The 25,503-nt window shown below is 43.0% G+C and overlaps 1 protein-coding gene across 1 annotated transcript in view; it reads right to left on the bottom strand.

The window, feature by feature from the left end:
• Positions 1-25,503, bottom strand: part of LRP5 (LDL receptor related protein 5) — a 254,193-nt gene that overhangs the window by 113,042 nt on the left and 115,648 nt on the right. The window contains exons 6-7 of the mRNA XM_082271182.1: positions 2,791-3,187; positions 1,121-1,292 (exon numbers count right to left, since the gene is read on the bottom strand). Coding sequence (XP_082127308.1) covers positions 1,121-1,292; positions 2,791-3,187 — 569 coding nt within the window. The remainder of the gene's footprint in view (positions 1-1,120; positions 1,293-2,790; positions 3,188-25,503) is intronic.

Here is a 25,503-nt window from a genome sequence, read left to right as displayed (position 1 = left end):
ATTCACATATCTTGAACACCTTGCTAATTGCCAAGGTGATGGAAAAGCATTATGATTTGTATGAAAGGCACAATCAGGTTGCCCAGGTATTAAGGCAGGCCTCGACAAAACCCGGGCGCCAGGTCGCATTTGCGACTAGAATTAGCGACCTGGCGCCTGGGGTGCCCTGCAGAAGGTGTCCTGTCATTTTTGCATGGACTTCCGCGCACGGAGTGCACGGACTTCAGGGCCGTTCAAACATTGAGGCCCCGGCTTTTCGGCCTACTTGAAATGAGAGGCTTCCAATGGGGAACTGGCGCCCTGTGGTGGCCGGGAGTAATGACTGTTGTAATTACTGTTTCCACTGCCTGTTTGTTCACAATGCATTACCATCTACCTGTCCAGTTAGTTACCTTTGACAGGGAGTGTGGTTATTTATTATTAATTTAATTTATTTTTTAAATCTAAAAACTAAAGAATATTTTTTTCTTTTTTTTTTAATTATTAAAAAAAAAAATGTTTTTCCAATTATTATTATTAAAAAAAAAAAAAAAAAAGATATATAGATAGATAATATATATATCTCTATATATCTTTTTTTTTTTTTCCTCATCGCCATGCCACAGCCGAAGGCCCCTTTCACACGGGCTGTCTGATCAGGTCCGCCTGTCAGTTTTTCAGGCAGACCTGATCGGGCCCTTCATTCTCCTCTATGGAGCAGTAATCTGCCGCCATCTGATCCTGACCGCCAAAAGCAGACGGATGGTGGTTCTATTTTCTATCCATCCCGTGGATCGGATCAGATGGCATCGGATGGAAAGAGACAGACAGTCTGTTTTCATCCAATTGCGCTAGAGGAGAGTGGGGTTCTAGTCGTATTTATGTGTAAATTTAGTATCCGTTTTATTAAATAAAGCTTGGTTGTTAGTTTAAAAAAAAAAAAAAACTGGCTCCTAACTTTTTTAGCTGGCTCCTAGATTTCAGGAAAATCTGTCAAGCCCTGTATTAAGGCGTATAGAAAACATATGTAAGAACCACTTCTTCATTACCATACAAGCATAAAACAAACATTGCCAGCCGTTGATGCCATTATTACAAGATATGGCCTGCAGAAAACAGTTTAGGGATAAATTCTGCTTACCTCTATTTTGTCTGTTTTGGCATCTCCCCAGTACAATTTTCCTTCTTGAAGATCTAGTGCTAATCCATTGGGCCATCCTAATGATGTGTTCACAAGTACTGTCCTTTCTGAACCATCTAAATAAGAAGACTCAATCTTTGGCTTTTCACCCCAATCTGTCCAGTACATAAAACTAAGAACAGAAAAAAAAGCACTTTAAAAACCAATAATTCCATAATTCGTTTTTCAAAGTATTATTTAGTGGCGGTTCACACTATAATGATTTAAGACATCACATGTGATTCGCACTGCACAGCACTGCAAATCACATGCAATGTCTGTATGGCTAAATTTGCATCGCATTCGGACCAAAGTCATGCATGACCCTTTTTTGGTCCGCACCAGAATCGGATCGCATGGGTGTTCCCACCTATGCGATCCAATTCCTGTCCGAATTGACAGTTCGCACTGCGATATGCAAACTAATCTGGGGGTGTCATTAACTTTGTATTGACACTCCCAGCGGTTCACATATGGCAGTGTGAACTGCCTGCAAGTCGAGTGCGATGCGGTTCCCAGTGTGAACGGGCACTTACGCCATGGAAAATAATATGCAAATAATACATCAATACATAAAAGAGAAATCAACTTCTCCATTTATTGCAGTGAACATAAACCCACAACAAGCAGTCAAAAATCATTATTCTTTGGTGTTAAAATAATGTGATCAAAGCCTAAAACTAGCCATAAATGGATGGAAATTCGGCTGGTTCAGCATAAACCACATGAATTTCAATACAAGTGTGGCAGCCCCTCTGACAGAAGTCGATAGTTAGATTGACTTCTGACCATCGGGAATGTTGGAAAATTATTCCTAAGCAGGTGGCTGCAGCCACTGATTAGTATATTCTGATAGCGGAGAGTCCCACTATCAGAATACAATATCCCAGCAGGGAGGATTTCTTCTTCACTTTTTCATTTTTGCCTGTGAACCCATTAAGGGATATAGTAATAAAAATCTGACTAGAGCTTGAAACATTCCTTACTTAGCAAAAAAAAAAAGTTTTGTCTGGATTTAAAAGCAAAACTAATGTCTACAATACTCATCTCCTCTCCAAAAGTCCATCATTTTCAAGGTCTTTCAGCGCTCTCTTCTCCCAGGCACCACGGCTTTAGTGGTCTTGATTGGCCATCGCAGGCTACTCCCGTGCAAGTGCAGTTGTTCATTCATCCTGGCAGTGTGCTGAGAATTTAGTTTGAACTGCACATGCATGGCTCAATGTATATTTTAAATAAAACTGAAATAAATAGCCTATGTGTTTGAAATTTACAATTTTGTCTTTATTTCCACTTGAAAAATGGAATACCACCACCAATTAAACAGGTTTTTAAAAAACGGTTACCTTCAAAGCACGCCTCTTATGATACTGGACTTATTTGCCAGTGTGCTTATGTCAGCTCTCAACATACTTTTAAGCCCTCAGATGGCTGGTTCATTGTACACCTCCTCTGGAGGTATAAACAAAAATTCTCAACCAATGGGGGTACATGTAATAATTGAAGTACATTCATATGATACAATATAATTGCTATTTAAAAGCATAGGTAGTACTATTTGGGAAAAGAAATAAAATAATCATGGTAAAGTCAGTTACTAGTTTTTAAATACCTAGATTGAGAATGTCACTTACCCTGTCAGTGGATTTAATACAATGGCCCTTGGTTCATCCAAGTTCTCAGATATCAGTATTTTCCTAGATGTCCCATTAAGTCTTGTGACTTCTATACGGTCAGTCCCAGTATCCGTCCAATACAGATTCCGAGCCACCCAGTCAACCGCTATCCCATCTGGATGTAGCACTTCAGTAGTCACCAAGGTCTGAGCACCTGACCCATCCAAATAAGCACGACGAATAGCTCTAACTTCATCATCAGTCCAGTAAATATATCCTTCCACTGGATCATAGTCAATAGCAATGGCATGCTTAATGTCATCGATTTGCAGAACAATATCAGTAAAATCAGGCATGTCTAATGAAATTCTTCGTAAATCTGTTCTTCTGGCCAGCAGTAAGACATCATCTGCACCTGAAATTAATAACAAAAATTTAGGCAAGCTATACTCTGTGGTACTACACAAACTTTGGCTGGAGAAAAAAAAAACAAGCATTCAGGAGGAGCTTTTCAGAATGACAGTGGGGACTGAAGTCCATTTGAAGCGACTATACCAATTAAAACTGCATTTCCAAACACCTTAAGGCTCCATTCACACTACCGCGACTTGTCAGCCTGACAAGTCGCGGTCCCTCGCGGTCCATGCAGTGCTACAGGACCCGTTCTAATAGGAGCGACACAAGTAGCTCCGACTTAGAAAAAGGGTCCTGTACTACTTCGGGGCGACCTCGGAGCGACTTACAAAGACATTCATTATATGAAGTCCGTGCAAGTCGCGCCGAAGTCGCGGTGCACGGGACTTCACAGGTCGCCCCCGAAGTCGTGCAGAAGTCGTGCCGCTTCAGTGTGAATGGAGACTAAGGCCTCTTTCACACATACGGCCCGTTCAGTTCATCAGTTCAGTCACGTCAAAATGTATCAGTTTTTCATCTGCTGACCTTTTGTCTGTTTACATCCGTTTTTCGTCCTATCCGTTTTTTTTTTTGACGGATGAAAAATAGGGCATTCATCCGTTCCAAAAAAAATGGACATTGACGGAAGCAAATGAAAACGGATGTTAACGGATGGTCATCCGTTGTCATCCGTTTTTACATAAAGATGCATTGATGGATGAAAAACGGACAAACGGACCATATGTGTGAAAGGGGCCTTAGGCACTGTTCACACCTGAGTGGTTTTCAGCTCTTAAAACGCTTATCTCTGAAGTCTCAAAATGCCCAACAAGCAAAATCCTATTAATTTCAATGACCCCTGTTCACATATGAGTGTTTTGACACCTGAAGCTCAAAAAAGTACATGAGCTTCTTTTTTATCTGCCTGTAAGAGCATCATGGAGGGGAGTTTCCAGGGAGAAAAAAAAATGAGAGCTCAAATAAGCTCAAAAGCCTGTAGAAGCAGCTTCTTTGAGCTTCTCTGAGATGCAGTGTGCACGAGACCTTAAATTGACTTTATTTTTACAACTTTCCTAAAGATAATAGATATTTACTCTTCTTGAGTATTTACTTAAAGAACTGAGATACAGACAAAGTTTCTGATTATATCAATTTGGCTTAAAGATAAAACCCTAAACTGAAACACAGACCTCAAGCAAAAAAGGTAACCTTTGAGAATACTAGTCAGTTGCTGAGGTGTCAGGAGGTTTGCAATAGTTCAGGCCATGGGGAATTTAACCTATAGGATGACTCCTTTTCACAAAAACAGCCCACAGCTGAGAGGAACAGAAAGCACAGGAACAAGGTGTTAGGTTTAGGTTCACATCTGTGCGTACAGTTCCCGCTGCAGGCCGCAAATATTCCCGCAGGCACAACCACCCTTAAAAGAAAACCACGCTGGATGCGTGCGGGTGCCATTTATCCTAAATGAAGCATTCCATTATTCACAAAAAACATAGGCAACAGAAAAAGGGAATTGCCCAGGACAAGCGCCATGCAGTAGAGCCACGGGGATATATATATATATATATATATATATATATATATATATAAATAAATAAATGTGGGTCAGCAAAAAAGAAAAAAATTCCACACAAATCTCTCGAGTAATAAATAAATTAAGCAAATTTTATTTCATCAAAAAATAACAGATTATAAACAATGGAATAAATTAAACCTTCCACCTCACCAAAAAGTTAAAATAAACTACGTGGTGATTAAAAACAAACACATATGCACAGGTAGGCTGCAGCGGTCATATGAGCAATAACAAGTAGCAAGTATCAATATACAAAAGAAACGATGGGTGCACTGAATCGCTGGAATGGACCAATCGGAGCAACCCAGCACTCAGCTGGATGCGATCACGGGATATCCAACAAGGAGCCGACAATCCACTGACCACAGCCAAAATGAGACCGGAGCGGGGTCCAAAAAGGCCACAAAATATGATTTGATACACGGCGTCAATGGAGCAAATGTGCATGTAGACCGAGACTGAACAGAAGTTGAACAATGTATTGCCTCAGGGCACGAGCATCAAACTACATCAACGCCATTAATCATAGATGGAATGTGGCGTATATACCACTAGGGGGAGAAGGCCAGCAAGCACATAGTGCTGAACATGATGAATCATCACATAAAAACAGTATGGAAATTGATCAAAGCAATATAATAGATGTGTCATGAGAATAAACCATATAATCACGGCAAGGATATATAATAAACAATTTGATCATTAACCCAAATGATAGAATGGAGGGTGCAAAACCAGTCTCAGACTGGTGACCAACCGGAGAGCAATCCCGGCTCATGCCCGGCGGCTACCCCAGCAAATTCAACCAAGGATAAGCTGAGGAGCCCCACCAGGCAGGACCAGGGACAAATCTACCCGTCAGCCAGCAGGAGACAGACATATGGAGAGACTAAACGTGGAACTCCACAAAAAATGGAATGGAATCCACGAGCATGGGTAGACCAAAATTACAAAAATAAAAAATAAAAAGAAGGGGAGAGGAGGATTGCCTCTGTGGACCAATATGAATCATCCGGTGTATGGTAAACCAGACCGTGGTTCTCCTAGCACAAAAATTGGAAAGTCAAATCAAAAAAAAGTCAGACAATAAATCATAGGAATGATGTGAAATAGAGCCGGCTTCTATGAATCATGGAAACACCAATCACCATAAGCCAACACAAATAGATAGATAATTATGCTTCTCCCTGCTGACAAATGGTGATGAAGGGTAATAATAAGCAGTCTGACATACAGATCCGTAATTGTGCAGGGATGCTCAAGTCACATATAACTAAACGTAGTTGACTATAACTGAACTGAACACTTCCATATACTTGGCAAGGGATCTCATGGGTCAAGCAGGGAATGCTGGTGAAACAAAAGAAAGTTGGGAGTCACTTCCAGGTATAGTCACAATTAAGCCCAAAGCCGAGACAGGAGAGACAGTTAAATAACCGACAGGTATCAGACCTGAGTGCAGGATGGTGTAGTTCAAAGAACCAAGGGGGTTTTTTCACTTCGGAGGCGGCTAGGTAGGCAGCGTATTGGGGAGCAGGCGGTGGAGGTAAATTTCTCATAGGACTGACTGCAGGTCATTTCATCCATGGTCAAGCCGGCATACAGGTGCAGGGATTCGCTGTGCAGCAAGCCTCAGACCGCATGAATGCACCGGCCATGATGTCACACGCCGTCCATCCAGGATCACCCCGCAGCCAAGTAATCAGCTGCAATCCACCATCAGGCACTCCACATGTGGTACCGCCAAGTCCACAGTCACCCTACGATACTGGAGCAGTGAGGAACCACACTGCACTTGTGGTTCCCTGTGGGCTGCGATTCCAAAAGTGGAGCAGGAACCTTTTCTCCGCGTTTCAGGAGGCATAGCAACCCAATCAAAAGAATAGGCTGCTGTGTCTATGCAAAATGTAGCTCGCAGAGCTGCATCAATGTAAACCTAGCCTCAATGTCTAGTCTATAACTTTAAAAATGTCACCTTAATGTGTACTTGCTTGCGGTTAAGTGGTAAGGTATCCATTTACAATGTCACAAGGGAAAATAATAGTAACCTACCAATTGCTACTGCAACACCCAATGCCCTCACCTCTGAGAGAAATGCAAAATCAATAGCATATTTCCCTATTTCTGGCTTATCTCAAGCGAAACAAAAAACACACACAAAACAAAAACTCCCAAATCCGCCTTTATGTCTGGTAAAACCCGTATACATAATTTCATCATTTTATTCAACCAATGTATTTATGAACCTAAGCAGACACACACATCTGCAAATATACATAAAAAAAACTGAAATAAAAATCTAACTTTGAAAATTGTACATTGAAAAACAATATTTATTCATTTGTTACAGTTTTGAAACCAAACTCCTTGTCATTTACTATCAGATATTCAAAGGTAACTACTGAATGAAATGGTGTCATCTAAGTCTTTCAATTAGAGCTGATCTAAAATGTTGTTTTCACTGAATTATTAATGGCAGAATCAAATTGAGAGGAAAAACATGAAAGGGACATCAGTCACAATGACAAAGACTTAACTTTCAAAGCCTCATTCACTAAACAATGAATATAAGACCACAATGAACACTGAATATATAAGACCACCTTGCTTGGGTAAAACATTACGACTATCTAGATGGGTACATAATATAATAGTGTTTCTTTTTTTTTTTTTCCTAAGAGAGACGTACAGCCAAAGTTTTTTTTTTTCCGTTAACCACATTTCTCGTGGGTCACAGGAGTGAACTTACCTTTGCTGCTCCAGGCTCTGGTAGGATTCCGACCATATAGTTGGGATTCACCCAGCTGCCTGATTGACAGCTGGCTCCAGTTCCCAGAAAGTGGCTGTAAGCCGAAGCCAGCTGCACTGGCCCCCTCTCCAGCCCAGGGCTCCAGCAAGTGCTGAAGGAGCAGAGCAGAGAGTGGAAACTTATAAGAGAAAACACAAGGTTGATTGATCAGCAGTCATGTGATCACTCAGTTCTTGGGCAAAGAACGGACGTGAGACAGCACAGAAGTGAGTATGTACAGTATGTTTTTTTAATTTTTTTATTTCCATACTTCTCCTTTAAAGCCCCAAAATCACCATTGCAGTGTCCCCAGCACAATAACAGGGTTAAATTATTGCATGCTCCCCTCCGTGCAACCAGTCCCTCAAAGCCTCTTCTCTGTGGCCAGTGGTCAAAATACTAAATGTTCTGCACTGTACATAAAGACGTTGAGGGACTACCCAAAACCCTGAGCATAGGAGAGAAGTAAAGAGGGCCAGCAGCTGGGGGTGTGTCAGTAATGAGGCAAGTATTTCAACCTTCTTTGCCATCTCCTAGTTACTACTTGCAGTGCATGGAGGCCCACAGCAAGAGTACTTTTTCAAAGCGTTAAAGGGTTCAACTTTGGAACAGGTTGCATTTTCCACCAGTATTTATGGGGGGCCATGTTTAACACGTTCCAGCTCCTGCCCCCCCGTTCCCCCCCATCCCTCCTTCCCTGTAACAGCAGGTGGGGTTACTCTCCCTGCACCCGCTGTCATTTTATTTAAAACAATGTGGCTCCACCCACAGATAAGTGTGAGTTATTCACAGATAACTGTGAATATATACACTACAAGTACCGTCTTCCACTGGGGTAGAGGACTTGTAGTTTCAATGGGCTATCTGACACTGTCCTCTGGCTTTCAAACAGAAAGCCTGTACAGACTGAGGGCAGTGCTTTCCAGGCTCCTGCAGGAAAAAGAAAATAAATGTTTTTTTTAACAAAAATATTTGCATCTAATTATTTTTTATTTTTTTGTAAAGGGGAACTTGGCTTTAAGGCTCTATTCACACCTAGGCGTTTTTGTTTCAGGCGTTTTTATGGGCGTTTTTGCAGGCATTTTACAGGTGTTTTTTGTGCAGGCGTTTTTAGATTGACTAGAGACCAATGGAAAACGCCTGTAATCTGCCCAAAAAGAAGCTCATGTACTTTTTTGAGCGTTGGGCGTTTTGCTTCAGACGTTAAAACGCTCAGATGTGAACAGGGGCCATTTAAATGAATGGGGTTTTACTTGTTGGGCGTTTTGGAAACTTTTCTTTTGAGCGTTTTTGGAGCTGAAAACGCCCAGGTGTGAATGGAGCCTTAAAGATATTTGAAGAAAAACAGCTTCAGAAAGCCACATTCTCAGCCATTTCTTCATTTTGGGTAATTTGAGTCAAATATGACCAATGCTACTTTATTTATCCTCTAACAGATTTTGTCAATCCACCTTGAAAACTAGAACACTGTGCAGACCATTGATTAGGTCCCCCCCCCCCCCTCCCCCAATTTGACATTACAGTCAGAATCAGTTTTTCCATATTTGTTGTTCATCTGAAATGATGTATAAAACAACTTAAAGGAGATATAGGGCCAACGTTTTCTAAAGTCTGCTAAAAGGCTGATGTCACTCAGCTGATCCAGACTCTTGAGGGATGACTTTAATGTCGGGATCCACCCAGATGCTTGACTGGCAGCTGGGCTCAGCCTCTCAGTGCACTGCTGAGAGCCTGAGCCAGCTGCTACCACCCTCTTTACAGCCTGGGGCTCCAGTGAACACTGGAGAGGCAGAGCAGAGAACCAGACTTACAGTCTCTCTGCTCAATGAAGCCCAAAAACGTAGCGATCAGCGGTCTTTGACCACTCAGTTCTCGGTCTTAGAGATGGTGGGAGACAGCTGCGGCATCCAACTGATGTTGCATACGTCTGGATTAATGATTTATTTTTTTTTAATTTTATTAAATATCAAAACAGTTTACAAATACAAAAGTGCAAGTCAAGAGATATGTTGACAATCTCTTAAGACTCCATTCACACTTAAGAGCCCATTCACATTAGCGAGACTTGTCAGGCGACTTGTCAGCCTGACAAGTCGCGGTATGTCGCGGTCCATTGAGTAATACAGGACCCGTTCTAATAGGAGCGACACAAGTCACTCCGACTTAGAAAAAGGGTCCTGTACTACTTTGGGGCGACCTCGGAGCGACTTGCATAGACTTTCATTATGTGAAGTCTGTGCAAGTCGCGGTGCACGCGACTTCCCAGGTCGCCCCCCGAAGTCGTGTCGCCTCAATGTGAATGGGCTATAATACGACTTGTCAGGCGACTTGGTCAGCCTGACAAGTCGCAGACCGTCGCAGTCCATTGGGTGGTACAGGAACGGTTCTAATAGGAGCGACACAAGTCGCTCCGACTTAGAAAAAGGTTCCTGTACTACTTCGGAGCGACCTGGAGCGACTTGCATAGACATTAATTTTATGAAGTCTGTGCAAGTCGCGCCGAAGTCGCGCTGCACGCGACTTCACAGGTCGCCCCCAAAGTCGTGCTGCTGCAGTGTGAATGCGGTGTTAATCTCTTAATTTGTCAGATGCTCGGCCTGTGTTTTGTTATTTTAATGAGGTTCCCACAAACCTGCGTACAGCATTAGGCATTGTGTACCTGGGAGAAGGCCAGCACATCTTGAAGTTCCCCTCCTGTTGGAGGACTGCAAAAACACCACTACTTTCATAAAAATGGAAGTGATGAAGGAGAGTCTGCTGCTTGCTTTGCTGGCACTATCGTGCCAAACACATTTAGCTCTACTGCAAGTGACATCACATCAGTGAAAGCAGTGTGGAATTTAATTCCCTCAATTCCCATATATGTAGCCAGTATTTTACAGCTCTTCTTATATAAAAATGTGGACATAAAAATTATATTTTATTGGAGTACACAGCATACCAGACATTGAAGCAAATCCTCATCGGGTGCTAGAACTCCTAATATGCTTGTTCCACTTTTGCAAAGTCTCTATAGGAGAAGAACACAAATATACGCACCTGCAGGAGGCTCTTCTAATTATTTTTCCTAGTGCTGTAACTGTATATTTCTTCACCAAAAAAAAAAAAAACAGCACTCCCAGTTTTCCTTGTGAAAGAGATACTAAACACTGCTGTCAGAACTTTCTTACTAAAAGTCTTCTTTTCATTATTCTAGAAAACATACATAAACCAATTCCAGATTATTTTCGAACAGAGCTCACATGGAATGCTGTAATATTCACAAATCTAAGACTTCCGAAACTTTGGTAGAAGCCAAGAAATGGGACAATGTATGGAACAGACGGGGGCAGTTTGAGGACATCTGCCTACAGCAATTCACAAGCTCCTTATATGGTACAGTTTAGGTTAAATAGTTGTAAAACTATAGTGATTATTATGTTCACACACCAGTAGATGTACTGGGTGGCTGAAGGGACAGATACAGTCGGTTTTCAACAGCTTTACCACGCCAGATGTTTCAGATGTGACCAGTGCTAAATAATTTGTGATAATTGCCCCATATACTGTATGAGCATGATTATTCTTTACAGATCTCTCTCAGACTTGGTTTAATTTATCATTGTGTCTAAGGGAAGAATTGGGAGGTTTTGACTTCCCTTGGCAACTACTTTTTTTTCCTTTTCCATCAACTTATTATGCACTGGGGGGAAAGGTGTTACCAAACTGCCATGAGCAACATGATCACAGATTCTAGTTTGACAGGTATACAGGAACAGGCGCATAGCCATGAACACCGACAGTGTGCATTCAATGCTTTGCACCCGTCCCTGCAACTGTGTTGAACTCAGGTGCATGGGTGAGTTTGTACAACTGCTGCATCTCCATTGGCAACATAGGCCACCAACACACAGCTCCACAATGTTCTAGATGCATAAACAAATGGCTGTTGCACACTGCATGGGCTTATGCGCCTGTGTGAATGAGCCCCAAATCCTCCATCAGAGGAATCAAACTGCAGTGCTTAAGTGCAAAGTGGCACTAAAGGCAAATTCAAAATACAGTGTTTTTTGTTTTTCTGAGTCCCCCCCATAACTTACCATTATTACCTGGAGATCCAGCCAAAAAATTGGATTTTTGACTTACCGTAAAATCCATTTCTCTGATGCTCACTGACGGACACAGCTCCTGATTCTTAACCATTGGGTTATACTGCCCCCTACAAGAGTAGGATACTAGGCAGGAAAAAGCTTGACTACGCCTATGGGCAGTCCCAGGGGGTATACACCCACTCTCCGCTATAGGCATTGTTGTTACAAGCAGTGTCAGAAGAAAGCCAACTCCACAGAGGGATGGGTCCTGTGTCCGTCAATGAACATCTGAGAAATGAATTTTACAGGAAGTCAAAAATCCCATTTTCTCTTTCATTCATTGACTGACACAGCTCCTGATTCTTCATAACCACTGGGACATCCCAAAGCAGTGTTAAACATGTGGGGTAGGAAAACAGCAGAAAAAAAAATTCTCAAAGCTAACCATAGCCAACCAGGTAACAACTGGAGCTCACCTGAAAAAAAAAAAAAAAAAAACACAATACACCCTGCAAAAGCATCCGCAGATGCCAACACATCCATTTTATAAAACTTTGTAAAAGTGTGCACAGACAACCAGATGGTCACCTTGCAAACCTGCATCACTGATGCCAGATGACGGAAGGCCCAGGAGGCACTATGCCTCCAAGTAGAGTATGTCTTAACAGGGAAAGGAGGAACTTGACCCCTAATTAAAAAGGTCTGAATCACTGTCTGCCTGATCTATCTGGAAATGGTCACAGCAGAAACAGCCAACCCTTTGAGGTCCAACTGCGAGTACAAATAGTACTAAAAGACTCCGTAGCCGATAGGTACACCCTGATTGCCCAAACCACATCCAGGGATGCAGAGGAATTTACTTAGGATGTTTAGGCCTGGGACATAGGGAAGGCAACACAATGTTTTCATGCAAATAGAAATCAGAGACGGCCTTTGGAAAGAACAACGGACAGGGGCGAAGAACCACCTTAGCTCTGTAAACCAACAGGTGGGATGAACTACAAGACAACTCCGTCAGCTCCGACACCCTGCACGCAAAAGTAATAGCCACCAAAAAGGCCACCTTCTGGGACAACGTAAGCAGGGGAACCTACTAATATTTTCAAAGGAAGATTCCTGGATAACTGACAACCCCAATTTGAGGATCCACTGTGGTAATGGAGACTGCACTGGAGGAACCAAGTGTCAAGCTCCCTGGATAAAGATATACACCAAGAAAGTGTGGCCAATGGACCTTGAAAGAAAATCTGCCAAGGCCAAAACCTGGCCCTTTGATGGTACTCAAGGCCAGGCGCTGCTCAACCCCCTGATGGAGGAAAGCCAAGATCCGAACTACTGAAAAAGGAGCGAGGGAGAACCACAAAAGACTCACACCACGCAACGTACATCTTCCAAATATGATGGCAAATCTTCCTAGAGGTAGATTTTCTAACCTTTAACAGCGTAGGAATAACCAATTCAGACAAACCTCAATCAATTGGGAAGGGGCTTTCTACAGCCAAGCCGTTAAAACCAGCGACTGTAAAGCAGGATGGAATATTGGTAATTGAGACACAAGATCTTCCCTGAGAGGAAGTCTCCAAGGAGCATCACCAGATCGTTGTACCAAGACAGATGAGGCCAGTCAGGAGCCACTAGAAAGGCCGGAATCCCTTGCTGCCTTAATCCTGCACAGGAGTCTTGGCAGAAGTTTGAGAGGGGGCAAGACATAAATCAGACGATACCGATGCCAAGAAGCCACTAATGCGTCTGCGGCGTCAGCCAGAGGATCCCGAGACCATGCCACAAACCTCTGTACCTTCCATGGAATGTGTAAAGCAGAGGGGTCTGGCAGGCTAGCATCCGTTCCATGGTGACAACCGCCCAGTACAGAGGAGAAGGATTTCCCTATCAAAGTGTCGCAAAACAAAGCCATCTCTAGAGACTGGATTCTTGTCCCATTTCACTAGATCTCTGCAAAAAGAGAATCTAATGTGGAACTGTGCAAACGGAACCGCCCCTAAGGTACACACCATCTGGCCCAGCACCTGCATGCGAACCCGGAGGGATGACTGTCTGCTGGACAACAGAAGTTGAACCGCCTCCTGCAATTTCTGGAGTTTTTCCAGAGGAAGCAACACTATGGCTGAGGCCGAATCCACCCAGATAGTCCAGTTTTGTGGATGGAACCAGAGCAGACTTCTGAAGGTTCAGAATCCACTTGAACTCCCTCAGAGATCACAGAGTAATCACCAAGGTGTCTATCAGAGCAGTTGGAGACTTTGCTCGCAGAAGATGATCGCCCAGGTACCCCAGTACCGCGATCCCCCGCTGACGCAACAATGCTAGCACTGGGGCCAACACTTTGAAAAGACCCGAGGAGCGGAGGAGAGACCAAAGGTAAATGCCACAAACTGATAATGCTCCTTGCCCATGGCAAAGCGGAGGAAGCACTGGTGACCGGCACATATTGGAATGTGAAGGTAGGCATCCTTGATGTCGATAGAAGCGAGAAAATCCCCTAAGATGTAGGGATGCCACTACCGTGTAAATGGACTCCATTCGGAACTTCTGTACCCACACAAAGCAGTTTAGCGCCTTGAGGTCCAGAATTGGATGTACCTTGCCTTCCTTCCAGGGAACTGTAAACAGGTTTGCGTAAAACCCCTGAAAACATTCCGAAGCCAGAACCGAGACAATCAATCCATGAAGTAACAAGTCTTACACTGCCCCAAAGTGACTCAGTAATTGATCTGGGGACAAGTGCAGGTTGGAAGGGAAGAACCTTTCCAGAGGTAAAAAAAACGAAATTCGATCCTGTAGCCGGGCTGGGGGGCTGCTGCACACAGAAGGTTTTTTAGCTTAAGGCATAGAATGCATTAGGATAAAAAAAACCTTATGCCTTTAAAACCACTTCAAAAACGGTTAGCTTGAGTTAGGCTTTTATTTGTTAGGTGCTTACATAATGTCCATCTAAAGCAGTCCCTATGTTGACTTTTTTTTCCAGTCAACCAGAAGGATGCACGAAAACAAAAAGAAAAAAAAGGACCCGATTCTCCCATCCACGCATTTGAGGTGCATGAAGAAATCACTCTCACTGTGTCATTGTGTTCTTAAGGCAGGAAGCCCTTCATCAGAACTTATTGATCAGTAGATCAACTTCTAAACAACCACTATCCTCATATGTGGATCTAAACTTGGCAAGTCTCTGCTGAACCAGTCATATTTTGATCCATGTATGGTCACCTTTAACCTACTAGTCCACTACCCTCCTCCAGACAGTGCTGCTGTCCAAGGTTGACTCATTTATTCCTCCATAGAAAGAAAAGGCACCCTAAGACAGGAGGTATTAGTGACCAGCTCAGCAGGTGAAGAAAAAAAAAACTAGCAAATTAAAAACAAATGCAGCCACCACATTTAAAGATTGGTAAGCTGCAATATATTACAATTTTGTTTTGGGTTTATTACCATTCTAAAACTTGTTCTTGTAGCTGCATGATATTAATGGAAAGCATTTCTCGAAGTTGTAGAAATTGACAGGGTTCTTATGTTGATTATTAAAATGCAAGCAACTTGGCTCCAGAAAGCACAATTCCATACTTTTAAAATCCTACCAAAAGAGACACTTTGTGTAAATCGGGGGTTCAGCAACCCGTCGATTGCTATCTACTGATCAACCGCCAGCAGGTAAGAGGTAGATCACATTCAAGTCCCTGCCCTGCCAACCTGCAAGTGCTCCTTCCCCAGGGTAGCAGAGTGGCAAAGCAAAGCGATGAGCTCAGGTGTGTTGGTTTCTTGAGCTCTGTAGCCAGGGAGCTGCTTAAGCCAATCCTAGTTGGCAAAGGCATTCCCCGGCCCGCAGCACACCCCTTGCGGACATGTGGCTGTGGGGCAGGGAATGCTTCTGCCACCTATGGTAGCTTTTAAGCAAGCTCAAGCTCTTATCCTAAAGCACCTGAGCTCTTCCCCCGAGCGTACTACACTGATCCCCACCAGCTCCCCTCTTCAGTCCACGTAAGGCGATTGTAGGTGACATCATGAGGAATGGCTGAGAGAGGAGAGCTGGCAGGGATCAGCTCACCACAATACTAAATTTCCTGTGATGCTTTGAATCAGGAAAACACTTGTGTGCCCTCCTAGCCCCCCCCCAGTGGTGTGCCCTCCTAACCCAACCCCCCCCCCCCCGTGGTGTGCCCTCTTGACCCCCACCTGCTACTGATCTAGACACTGTCCTACTTATTATTGACCCCTGGACAATGCCCTACATACTACTGATCTCTTTACACTGCCCTACCTAGCATTGATCCTTGGGCACTGCCCCACCTACTACTGACCTCTGCGTACTGACTCAAATACTACAAACCCTTGTACACTGCCCTTTTTATTACTAACCCCCACAGACACTGCCCTACATACTATTTACACTGTCCAGAACTTAAAGCAGACAGCCAAGCTGACATTGAGGCCAGCTAGGTCTGAAACTATTTGAGCAAGTCAGCTTGCAGTAACATATGTTCTGCCTTCATGAAGAACTTATGTATCAGTCTTGTGGGGGTAACCAATTATCCTCCAGACTTTTTATGCAGGGGCTTGATAGTAGGGAAAAAAAAAAAAAAAAAAAGTGCGGCACTCTGGTGATCTTTGATCTCTTCCATGTTACCCAGGTAGATCTCCAACTCCCAAACGTTGCCTACACCTGGTGTAAACTAAACAGAAGTCCTTGACAAAAATGTAAATTCTGTTCTTTTAATGCATAAACTTTCAAATGCGCATAACCATATTTTATATCAACTCACTTGCGATTACTTGCTTTTGAAGGCGCATTACTCTGGAGCTGTCATACTTACGCAATATTCAACCAAAGAATAAAAACATAAAAATAGCCAAATCTTCCCTTAAGCCAAAACCAGGCTTATTTTAGGGTCTTTTGTTCACTTGTACAAGTCTATGGGATTGCAAAATGTGGTCAAATGCAGGTCAGAAGGATATCACAATAGATCAAATGCACCTGTCAAGTTTTGAGTGATCTCAAAAGTATCCTAAACCGATATCAATACAGATGCCATCAAAAAAGCCCAAAACCCATCAGCACAGGCTTATCTTTTTAAAAAGTGAACTACATAAACAGGCCTGCAATTAAATATCTAGAGCTACATTTGCTTTGTGCATGAACAGATTACCAAGAATTTGAAAACTTTTTTTTTTAGTGTGAGGAGGATTTTTTTTTACTTTTTTTGTAAAAAAATAAAAATAAAACAGAATTAGTTGAGGTGCTAAACCTTGAAGGTGTGCTAAGAAAAAAAAGTGTAAAATAATATACATGTACAGCTGTGTTCAAAATTATTCAACCCCCACTGAAATGTATTGTTTTGGCCAGTTTGACATTGATTTTGATCATTCAGTCATCCTGCTTACAATTAAATCAAAGAGGCATGTGTAGGTCAGACAAATATAACATAACATTTATAATGAAATAACCACAAATGTCTTTTCTGTGCTCACATCATTATCAGTTTTATTCAACCCCCAAGTGACATTCAATCTTAGTACTTAGTACAACATCCTTTTACAGTTATAACAGCTTTTAAACGTGAAGCATAGCTTGACACAAGTGTCTTGCAGCGATCTACGGGTATCTTCACCAATTCGTCATGGGCAAAAGCTTCCAGTTCAGTCACATTCTTAGGCTTGTGCACTGCAACTGCTTTCTTTAAGTCCCACCAGAGGTTCTCAAATCGGATTTAAGTCTGATGACTGTGATGGCCACTCCAAAATGTTCCAATCTGCAACCATGCTCTAGTGGACTTGGAGGTATGCTTGGGATCATTGTCCTGTTGAAAGGTCCAACGTCTCCCAAGCCTCAGGTTTGTGATGGACTGCATCACATTGTCATCCAATATCTCCTGGTACTCAAGAGAATTCATGGTACCTTGCACACGCTGAAGCTTCCCTGTACCTGCAGAAGCAAAACAGCCCCAAAGCATGATTAACCCCCCCCCCCGCCATGCTTCACAGTAGGCAAGGTGTTCTTTTCTTCATAGGCCTTGTTCTTCCTCCTCCAAACATAGCGTTGATCCAAGGGCCCAAACAGTTCTAATTTTGTTTCATCAGTCCACAGAATACTATCCCAAAACTTCTGTGGTTTGTCCACATGACTTTTGGCATACTGTAGTCGACTCTTCTTATTGTTTGGAGACAGCAAGGGGGTGCGCCTGGGAGTTCTGGCATGGAGGCCTTCATTACACAGTAGGCGCCGTATTGTCTGAGCAGAAACTTCAGTACCCACATCTGACAAATCTTTTCTCAGTTCCTCAGCAGTCACACGGGGACTTTTCTCCACTCTACGCTTCAGGTAGCGCACAGCAGTCGAAGTCAGCATCTTCTTTCTTCCACGACCAGGTAGCGTTTCAACAGTGCCCTTTTGCCTTGAATTTGCGAATGATGCTTCCTATGGTGTCTCTTGGTATGTTTAACATCTTTGCAATTTTATAGCCATTGCCCTTCCTGTGAAGAGTAATCACCTCTTCTCTTGTCTTCCTTGACCATTCTCTTGACTTCACCATGTTTGTAACCACACCAGTAAATGTCTAGAAGGAGCTGAGTATCACAGTCATTTTAAAGCTGCCTAATTGGTGCTTATTAGGCTTTATTGCTGCTCCATGACATCCACAGGTGTTTTCAATACCTGATTGAAAACACTTCAATGAACCTCTGTTCTTCAGAGTGGTAGTCTTTAAGGGGTTGAATAATTGTGTCAATGAAGAATTCACAAAAGAAACATTTACTACTGTATTACAAAACCAATTGATGTCATTTTAGTTGCATATGGTTCTTTAAGAAGTCCTTGTAGGATTTCATTCTGAATACAATTACAAATGTACACTAAATTCCCTAAAACCCTTTACAGCATTGGGGGTTGAATAATTTTGAACACAACTGTAGGTAGCACTCCTTGGTGAATGAACATGAGGTGCTTGCCATAAGCCATAACTGCAAACTGCCAGCCTACAGTAAAATAGTTATAATTGTGGGGTAGAACAACCACCAGCATCAAAACACACAACAGCTGCATCATTGGCTTTATGTGGTATAAAAGCAGGCAACAATCCTGAGTGTCTCTACCGAGCACAGTAAAAAAAATAGCCTCCTAAAAAAAAATATTTAAAGTCATTATAAAAGCAGGCAACAATCCTGAGTGTCTCTACTGAGCACAGTAAAAAAAAATAGCCTCCTAAAAAAAAAAAAAAAATTATTTAAAGTCATCTGCAGGTGTTGAAGCTGCTTGTAATTGGCAAAAGTCCACTAGTAATATGCATTACTTTTAAACAAAGCTTCTCTGTATGCTATCTGTTTTGAAACAGGCAGTTTATTCAACTGAAAAATGCCCTGTAACTATACTGCATATGTACCCATAGCAATCTAAAAGGATGTGGGGCACATTCCCAGACACTGCACATTTGCCTGGGGCCCATTAAATTGCTTTCCAAGAGTTTGAAACATGATCTCAATAAAACAAGCATTTAATATGTGTAAACATGTTGCAATTAAACCATCTGTGAAAATGAAGGATTTGTAACGAAAAGTTTTAACAATTACCTTTACATAGTTGAGAGAAAAAAATGTAATAAAAGATGTCCACAGTACACTATTCAGGGTTTGGCCAGTAAAATATTAGGAGCCCATCAGACAGTTTGCACAAGGTCAGCCTGTTCATGCTCAGATTGAGGGAGATGGAGCAGATTAGTGTGCAGCTGCTGTAAGATTAATTGAATTCTACAAGCAGTGCACCAGCTGGGTATATTAGCACTTGAGAATGAAGATTCAGCTATAAGGCCTCGTTCACATTGGAGCGACTTGTCATGCAATTTGACAAGTCAAAATGCATGACAAGTCGCACCCTATTGTCAGCAATGGCCATGTTCAAATCGATGTGACGCCGACTTTGCGGTGCCGCATTGATTTGTAAAAAAAGTTCCTGCACTATTTTTGGCGACTTTGGGTGCGACTTGAATAGACATCTGTGCACTTGTCTGTCTTCAAAGACGCAAGACATGCGGCAATGAAATTGCACGATTTCAAAGCCACATTCAATGTAAACTATAGCTTAGGAAGCAACCAGTTAATCTGGTTGAAAAACAAAGTCCATCCAGTTCAACCAACCCCCCCCCCCCCCCCAAAAAAAAAACACACAAATAGAAAACCTCTATACAGTCAGGTCCATGAGAAAACCTCAATACAGTCATGTCCTTGAATATTGGGACATCAACACAATTCTAATCTTTTTGGCTCTATACACCACCACAATGGATTTGAAATGAAAAAAAAACAAGATGTACTTTAAATGCAGACTTTAGCTTTAATTTTAGGGTATTTACATCCAAATCAGGTGAACGGTGTAGGAATTACAACAGTTTGTATACGTGCCTCCCACTTTTTAAGGGACCAAAAGTAATGGGACAGATTAAACAATCATAAATCAAACTTTCACTTTTTAATACTTGGTTGCAAATCCTTTGCAGGTCAATTACAGCCTGAAGTCTGGAATGCATAGACATCCCCAGACGCTGGGTTTCATCCCTGGTGATGCTCTGCCAGGCCTCTACTGCAACTGTCTTGAGTTCCTGCTTGTTCTTGGGGCATTTTCCCTTCAGTTTTGTCTTCAGTAAGTGAAATGCATGCTCAATCGGTTTAAGGTCAGGTGATTGACTTGGCCATTGCAGAACATTCCACTTATTTCCCTTAAAAAAAACTCTTTGGTTACTTTCGCAGTATGCTTCGGGTCATTGTCCATCTGCACTTTGAAGCGCTGTCCAATGAGTTCTGAAGCATTTGGCTGAATATGAGCAGATAAAATTCCCCGAAACACTTAAGAATTCATCCTGCTGCTGTTTTTATCAGCAGTCACATCAAATACTAGAGAACCAGTTCCATTGGCAGCCATACATGCCCACGCCATGACACTACCACCACCATGCTTCACTGATGAGGTGGTATGCTTTGGATCATGAGCAGTTCCTTTCCTTCTCCATACTCTTCTCTTCCCATCACTCTGGTACAAGTTGATCTTGGTTTCATCTGTCCATAGGATGTTGTTCCGGGAACTGTGAAGGCTTTTTTAGATGTTTGGCAAACTCTAATCTGGCCTTCCTGTTTTTGAGGCTCACCAATGGTTTACATCTTGTGGTGAACCCTCTGTATTCCATCTGGTGAAGTCTTCTCTTGATTGTTGACTTTGACACACATACACCTACCTCCTGGAGAGTGTTCTTGATCTGGCCAACTGTCGTGAAGGGTGTTTTCTTCACCAGGGAAATAATTCTTCAGTCATCCACCACAGTTGTTTTACGTGGTCTTCAGGGTCTTTTGGTGTTGCTGAGCTCACCAGTGCATTATTTCTTTTAAAAAATCCCTTCTTGATCCCCCAACAGGCAATCGGATATTCCCTGGGTCAACTTTACCCATAAATATTAGTATCCAGTTATATTATGTGCCTTTAGAAAAAAAAACAAAAAAAAAAAAAAACAGGCCCTTTTTAAAACAATCTACTGAGCAGGACAGAACCAACTCTTGGGGGGGTCTTTTCCACATTTTCACAGCTCTTACTGTGAAGAAGCCTTTCCGCATTTGTAAAATAAATCTATTTTCCTCCAGATGTAGAGAGTGCCCCCTTGTCCTCAGTGATGACCTTAACCACTTGCCTACTGGGCACTTTTACTCCCTTCCTGCCTAGGCCAATTTTCAGCTTTCAGCGCTTTCGCGCTTTGAATGACAATTGCGCGGTCATGCTACACTGTACCCATATGAAAATGTTATCATTTTTTTTCACACAAATGGAGCTTTCTTTTGGTGGCATTTAATAAACTCTGGGTTTTTTATTTCTAACAAAAAAAAAGAAAAAAAAAGACAGAAAATTTTGGGGAAAAAATGTTTCTCATTTTCTGTGAGTAAATTTTGAAAATAAATTTTTCTCCTTCACTGATGTGCGCTGATGGGCACTAATAGGCTGCACTTATGGGCACTGATGAGGTGGCACTTATGGGCACTGATGAGGAGGTACTAATATGCCGCACTGATGAGCACTGAGAGGTGGCACTGCTGGGCACTGAAAGGCGGCACTGCTGGGCACTGAGAGGCGGCACTGAAGGGCGGCACTGATGGACACTGACGGGTGGCACTGAGGGTCAAGTTTTTAAAATAAAAAAGTAATTGAATGAGATGATAAAGCTGATACAGATGGTGGCAGCTGCCCTTTTATACAAGTCCTGAGGTACCTAATTCACATACAAAGAAAGGGAGCCTCCATTTAAATGTAAACTGTTAACCACTTGTCGCCAAATGACGTATCTGTACGTCATCTGACTTCAAGTGGCTGCACCGGAATGATGTCTGCAGCTGTAGGCATCACCCCGGTACTGTTTTTTTTTTTTTTTTAGCCATCAGTTGGCTCTTGTAACAACCACCAAAGCAGCCACTCCGCTGTTATTACAAGTAGCAGGAGAGGAGGCCCCCCTCCCACCTTCAGCCACTCGCCTGGGCTCTCCCGAGCGACCAACCTTCCACTGGCTGGCCAGAGACCTGAAGAAAGCAGAGATCGGTTTTGACCAGGTCTTGGATATGGTAACCCAGAAGCAATCTCATGACATCACTTCTAGTTTACTGGAACCTTAACCACTTCCGGACCACCAGCCGCAGTTTTACATTGGTTCTTTAATGTTAAATACTGGTGTTAAGGCAGCAGATAGCTGCCATAACCCGGTATTTTCTTACAAGGTGGGCAGTCCTCTTTCACATATAGTATCTCACAAAAGTGAGTACATCCCTCACATTTTTGTAAATATTTTATTATATCTTTTCATGTGACAACACTGAAGAAATGACACTTTGCTACAATGTAAAGTAGTGAGTGTATAGCTTGTAAAAAACAGTGTAAATTTGCTTTCCCCTCAAAATAACTCAACACACAGCCATTATGGTCTACTTCCCAGATGATGATGATTTCAATAAAGCAACCATAGTATGCTAGGCATCTGCTAAAAAGATTGTTTTTCCAGATATACCTTTCTTCCCAGAATCCCATGAATAGAATTGCATAACATGGTGTAAAATAGGCTCCCATGGCGGTAGCAGAATTCTGTAAGTAGTGAGTATCTTTGAACTGGAAGTAGTTTTGTACCAGTGCAGAGGTTGTGCAGTCACTGATGAACTGAGCTTGAAGGTGGTTTAGGTAGTCTGTTTTAGAAAATAAGTAATCAGGTGCTTCAATACCAGCCTTGTGGGGGATAGAGGTGTAAAAAGAGTACACATCCAAAGATAACCACGTAAATTGTGGGGACCACTTATTTGGTTCCAAAAGTTCTAAATGAGGAATTGGAGATAAGCATCGGATTCTCCATACATAAGTTGCTGCATGTCCTGTTTTTACCCCCTTTAAGTAGGTTCCTGACAGTCCACTGGTTGGCACCTCTAGAGATAACAATCCTGGCGCCACCTAGATTAGATAAAAGGACCTCTGGGAGAGCACTGGGCAGACCTGAAGGAGGCCACGCCCCCTGAAACGCAATGTCAGAGCATCCCTTGTCAGCTGCCCAAATCATCACTGACTGTGGAAACTTAACACCGGACCTCATGCAACTTGGATTCTGTGCCTCTCCACTCTTCCTCCAGACTCTGGGACCTTGATTTCCAAATGAAATGCAAATCTTACTTTCATCCGAAAATAGGACTTTGGACCACTGAGCAACAGTCCAGTCCTTTTTCTCCCTAGCCTAGCCTAAGACGCTTCTCTGAGTTAATCGATGGACACAGCGCTCCATAAATCATAACTACTTGGTTATATTGCCTCCTCCAGGAGTAGGACTAGGCAGAACAAAAAACTCCTGGCTATGCCCTTGGGCCGTCCTCAGCTTGGTATAGAACCCCCCTCTCGGCTCTAGGTAATAAGTTTAGTAGGAGGCAGTATTAGAAGTATCAGAACTCCATAGAAAGGGAGATGCTGTTTTCGTCGATGAACTCAGAGAAATGGATTTTACGGTCAGTACAAAAATTCAATTTTCTCTTTCGTTTATCGACAAGCACAGCGCTCCATAAATCATAACTACTGGGACGTCCAAAAGCAGTGCCATAAGGAAAATGAGGGGTGGGGAAAATAACCCAATTTAAAGAAAAACACCCCTCAAGAGGGAACAGCCCCTCTTAAAAACTTTGCAGCCAAAAGAAGCATCAGCAGATGCCAAAGTATCTACCTTATAAAATTTTGTGAAGGTATGTACCGACGACCAAATGGCCGCCTTGCAAACATGCGATATTGGTGCCTGATGACGGAAGGCCAAAGATGCCCTTAAGGCCCGATTAGAATGCGCCGTGACAGGGAAAGGTGGAACCTGACCTTTAATGGAATAGGCTATCTGATCCATCTGGAGATGTTAGCCGAAGAAGCGGCCAGCCCTTTTCTTGGTCCGTCCGTAACAGCAAAAAGTGAGTCTGGCCCTGGAAAGGGCTCAGTAGCTGCCCGATAAACGCAATCACACGAACCACATCCAAGGTATGCAAAGCAAATTCCTTGGGATGAGCCGGCTTGGGACACAAGCAGGGCAACACAATGTCCTCATTCAAATGGAAGTCAGAGACAACTTTGGGCAGGAATGATGGACAGGGACGAAGAACCACTTTATCCCTATTGGTCACCAAATAGGGACTGCGACAGGATAATGCCGCCAATTCCTATACCCTGCGGGCCGAGGTAATAGCCACCAACAAACAATGTCACCCTCTGAGATAACTTAGGAAATCTCCCGAATATTCTCCAATGGAGGTTTCTGGAGAACCGAAAGCACTACATTTAAATCCCATGGCTGCAAAAGAGACCGTACAGGTGGAGCCAAATATCAAACCCCCTGAATGAAGGTAGGAAGTAAAGAGTACGTGGCTAGGGGTCGCTGAAAGAAGATTGCCAAGGCAGACACCTGGCCCTTGATGGTACTTAAGGCCAACTACTGAACAATGCCCGGTTGAAGAAAGGTTAAGAACCGAGGCACAGAAAAGGATCGAGGATGAGCACCAATCAACTCACACCAAGATATGTACGCTTTCCACGTACAATGGTATATCCTGCTGGAAGACTACTTCCTTGCCGTCACCATAGTAGAGAATCACTGATCCAGACAAATCTCTATAACTCAGTACCTGGCTTTCAATAGCTAAGCCATTAAAACCAAAGACTGTAGAAGGATGGTAGATTAGCCCTTGGGACAACTGGTCTTCTCTGAGAGAAAGCCTTCAAGAGACGTTTACGGCCACCAGGATGATTGGAAGATCCGCACATTTATCCTCACAGGAACTGCAGAAGAAGCCTGAGCCGAGGATGATACTGGCCTTACCGTGACCCTTGGACGGCTGCGGCGCCTGCCAGAGGGACCCGTGATCTCGCCACAAACTTTGGTATCCTCCTGTGGAGCCGAACCAGCTAAAAGAGCTGCACGTAGGATTTTGCAAACAGAACTGTCTTGAAGGTGGATACCACCAGACTCAGAACCTGTATGCAAATCGGGAGAGAGAACTATCTGTGTGAAAGCAGCCAGTGAATCACGACCTGTGGTTCATGAAATTTCTCCAGAGGAAGGACCACCCTGGTCAGAATTAAAATCAGACCTAGGTAATTTAATTCCCTGGACAGGGATAGGGGGGACCTTAGGCATTCAAGCATTACCTGAACCTTTGCAGGAATCAAATCAGCACAGAGACTCAGGACCTAAAAAACCTGAAAAGAACAAACTTTGCCCCCCTTTCTGGGGTACTCCCAAAGGAAAAATTTTGCAGATCTCCTTGACACTCACAAAAGAAGGCCACAGGGCCAGAAACCAGTGAAGAGGTCACCCCACCCCATTAATGGGGGAGAGCAGACCTTCATGCTGAATGGGTCTTGT

The sequence above is a fragment of the Pelophylax lessonae genome, assembly GCF_965119305.1.
Source record: "Pelophylax lessonae genome assembly, chromosome: 10".
In the NCBI taxonomy this organism is placed as follows: domain Eukaryota; kingdom Metazoa; phylum Chordata; class Amphibia; order Anura; family Ranidae; genus Pelophylax; species Pelophylax lessonae.
This window is presented reverse-complemented; position numbering and strand designations above follow the sequence as displayed.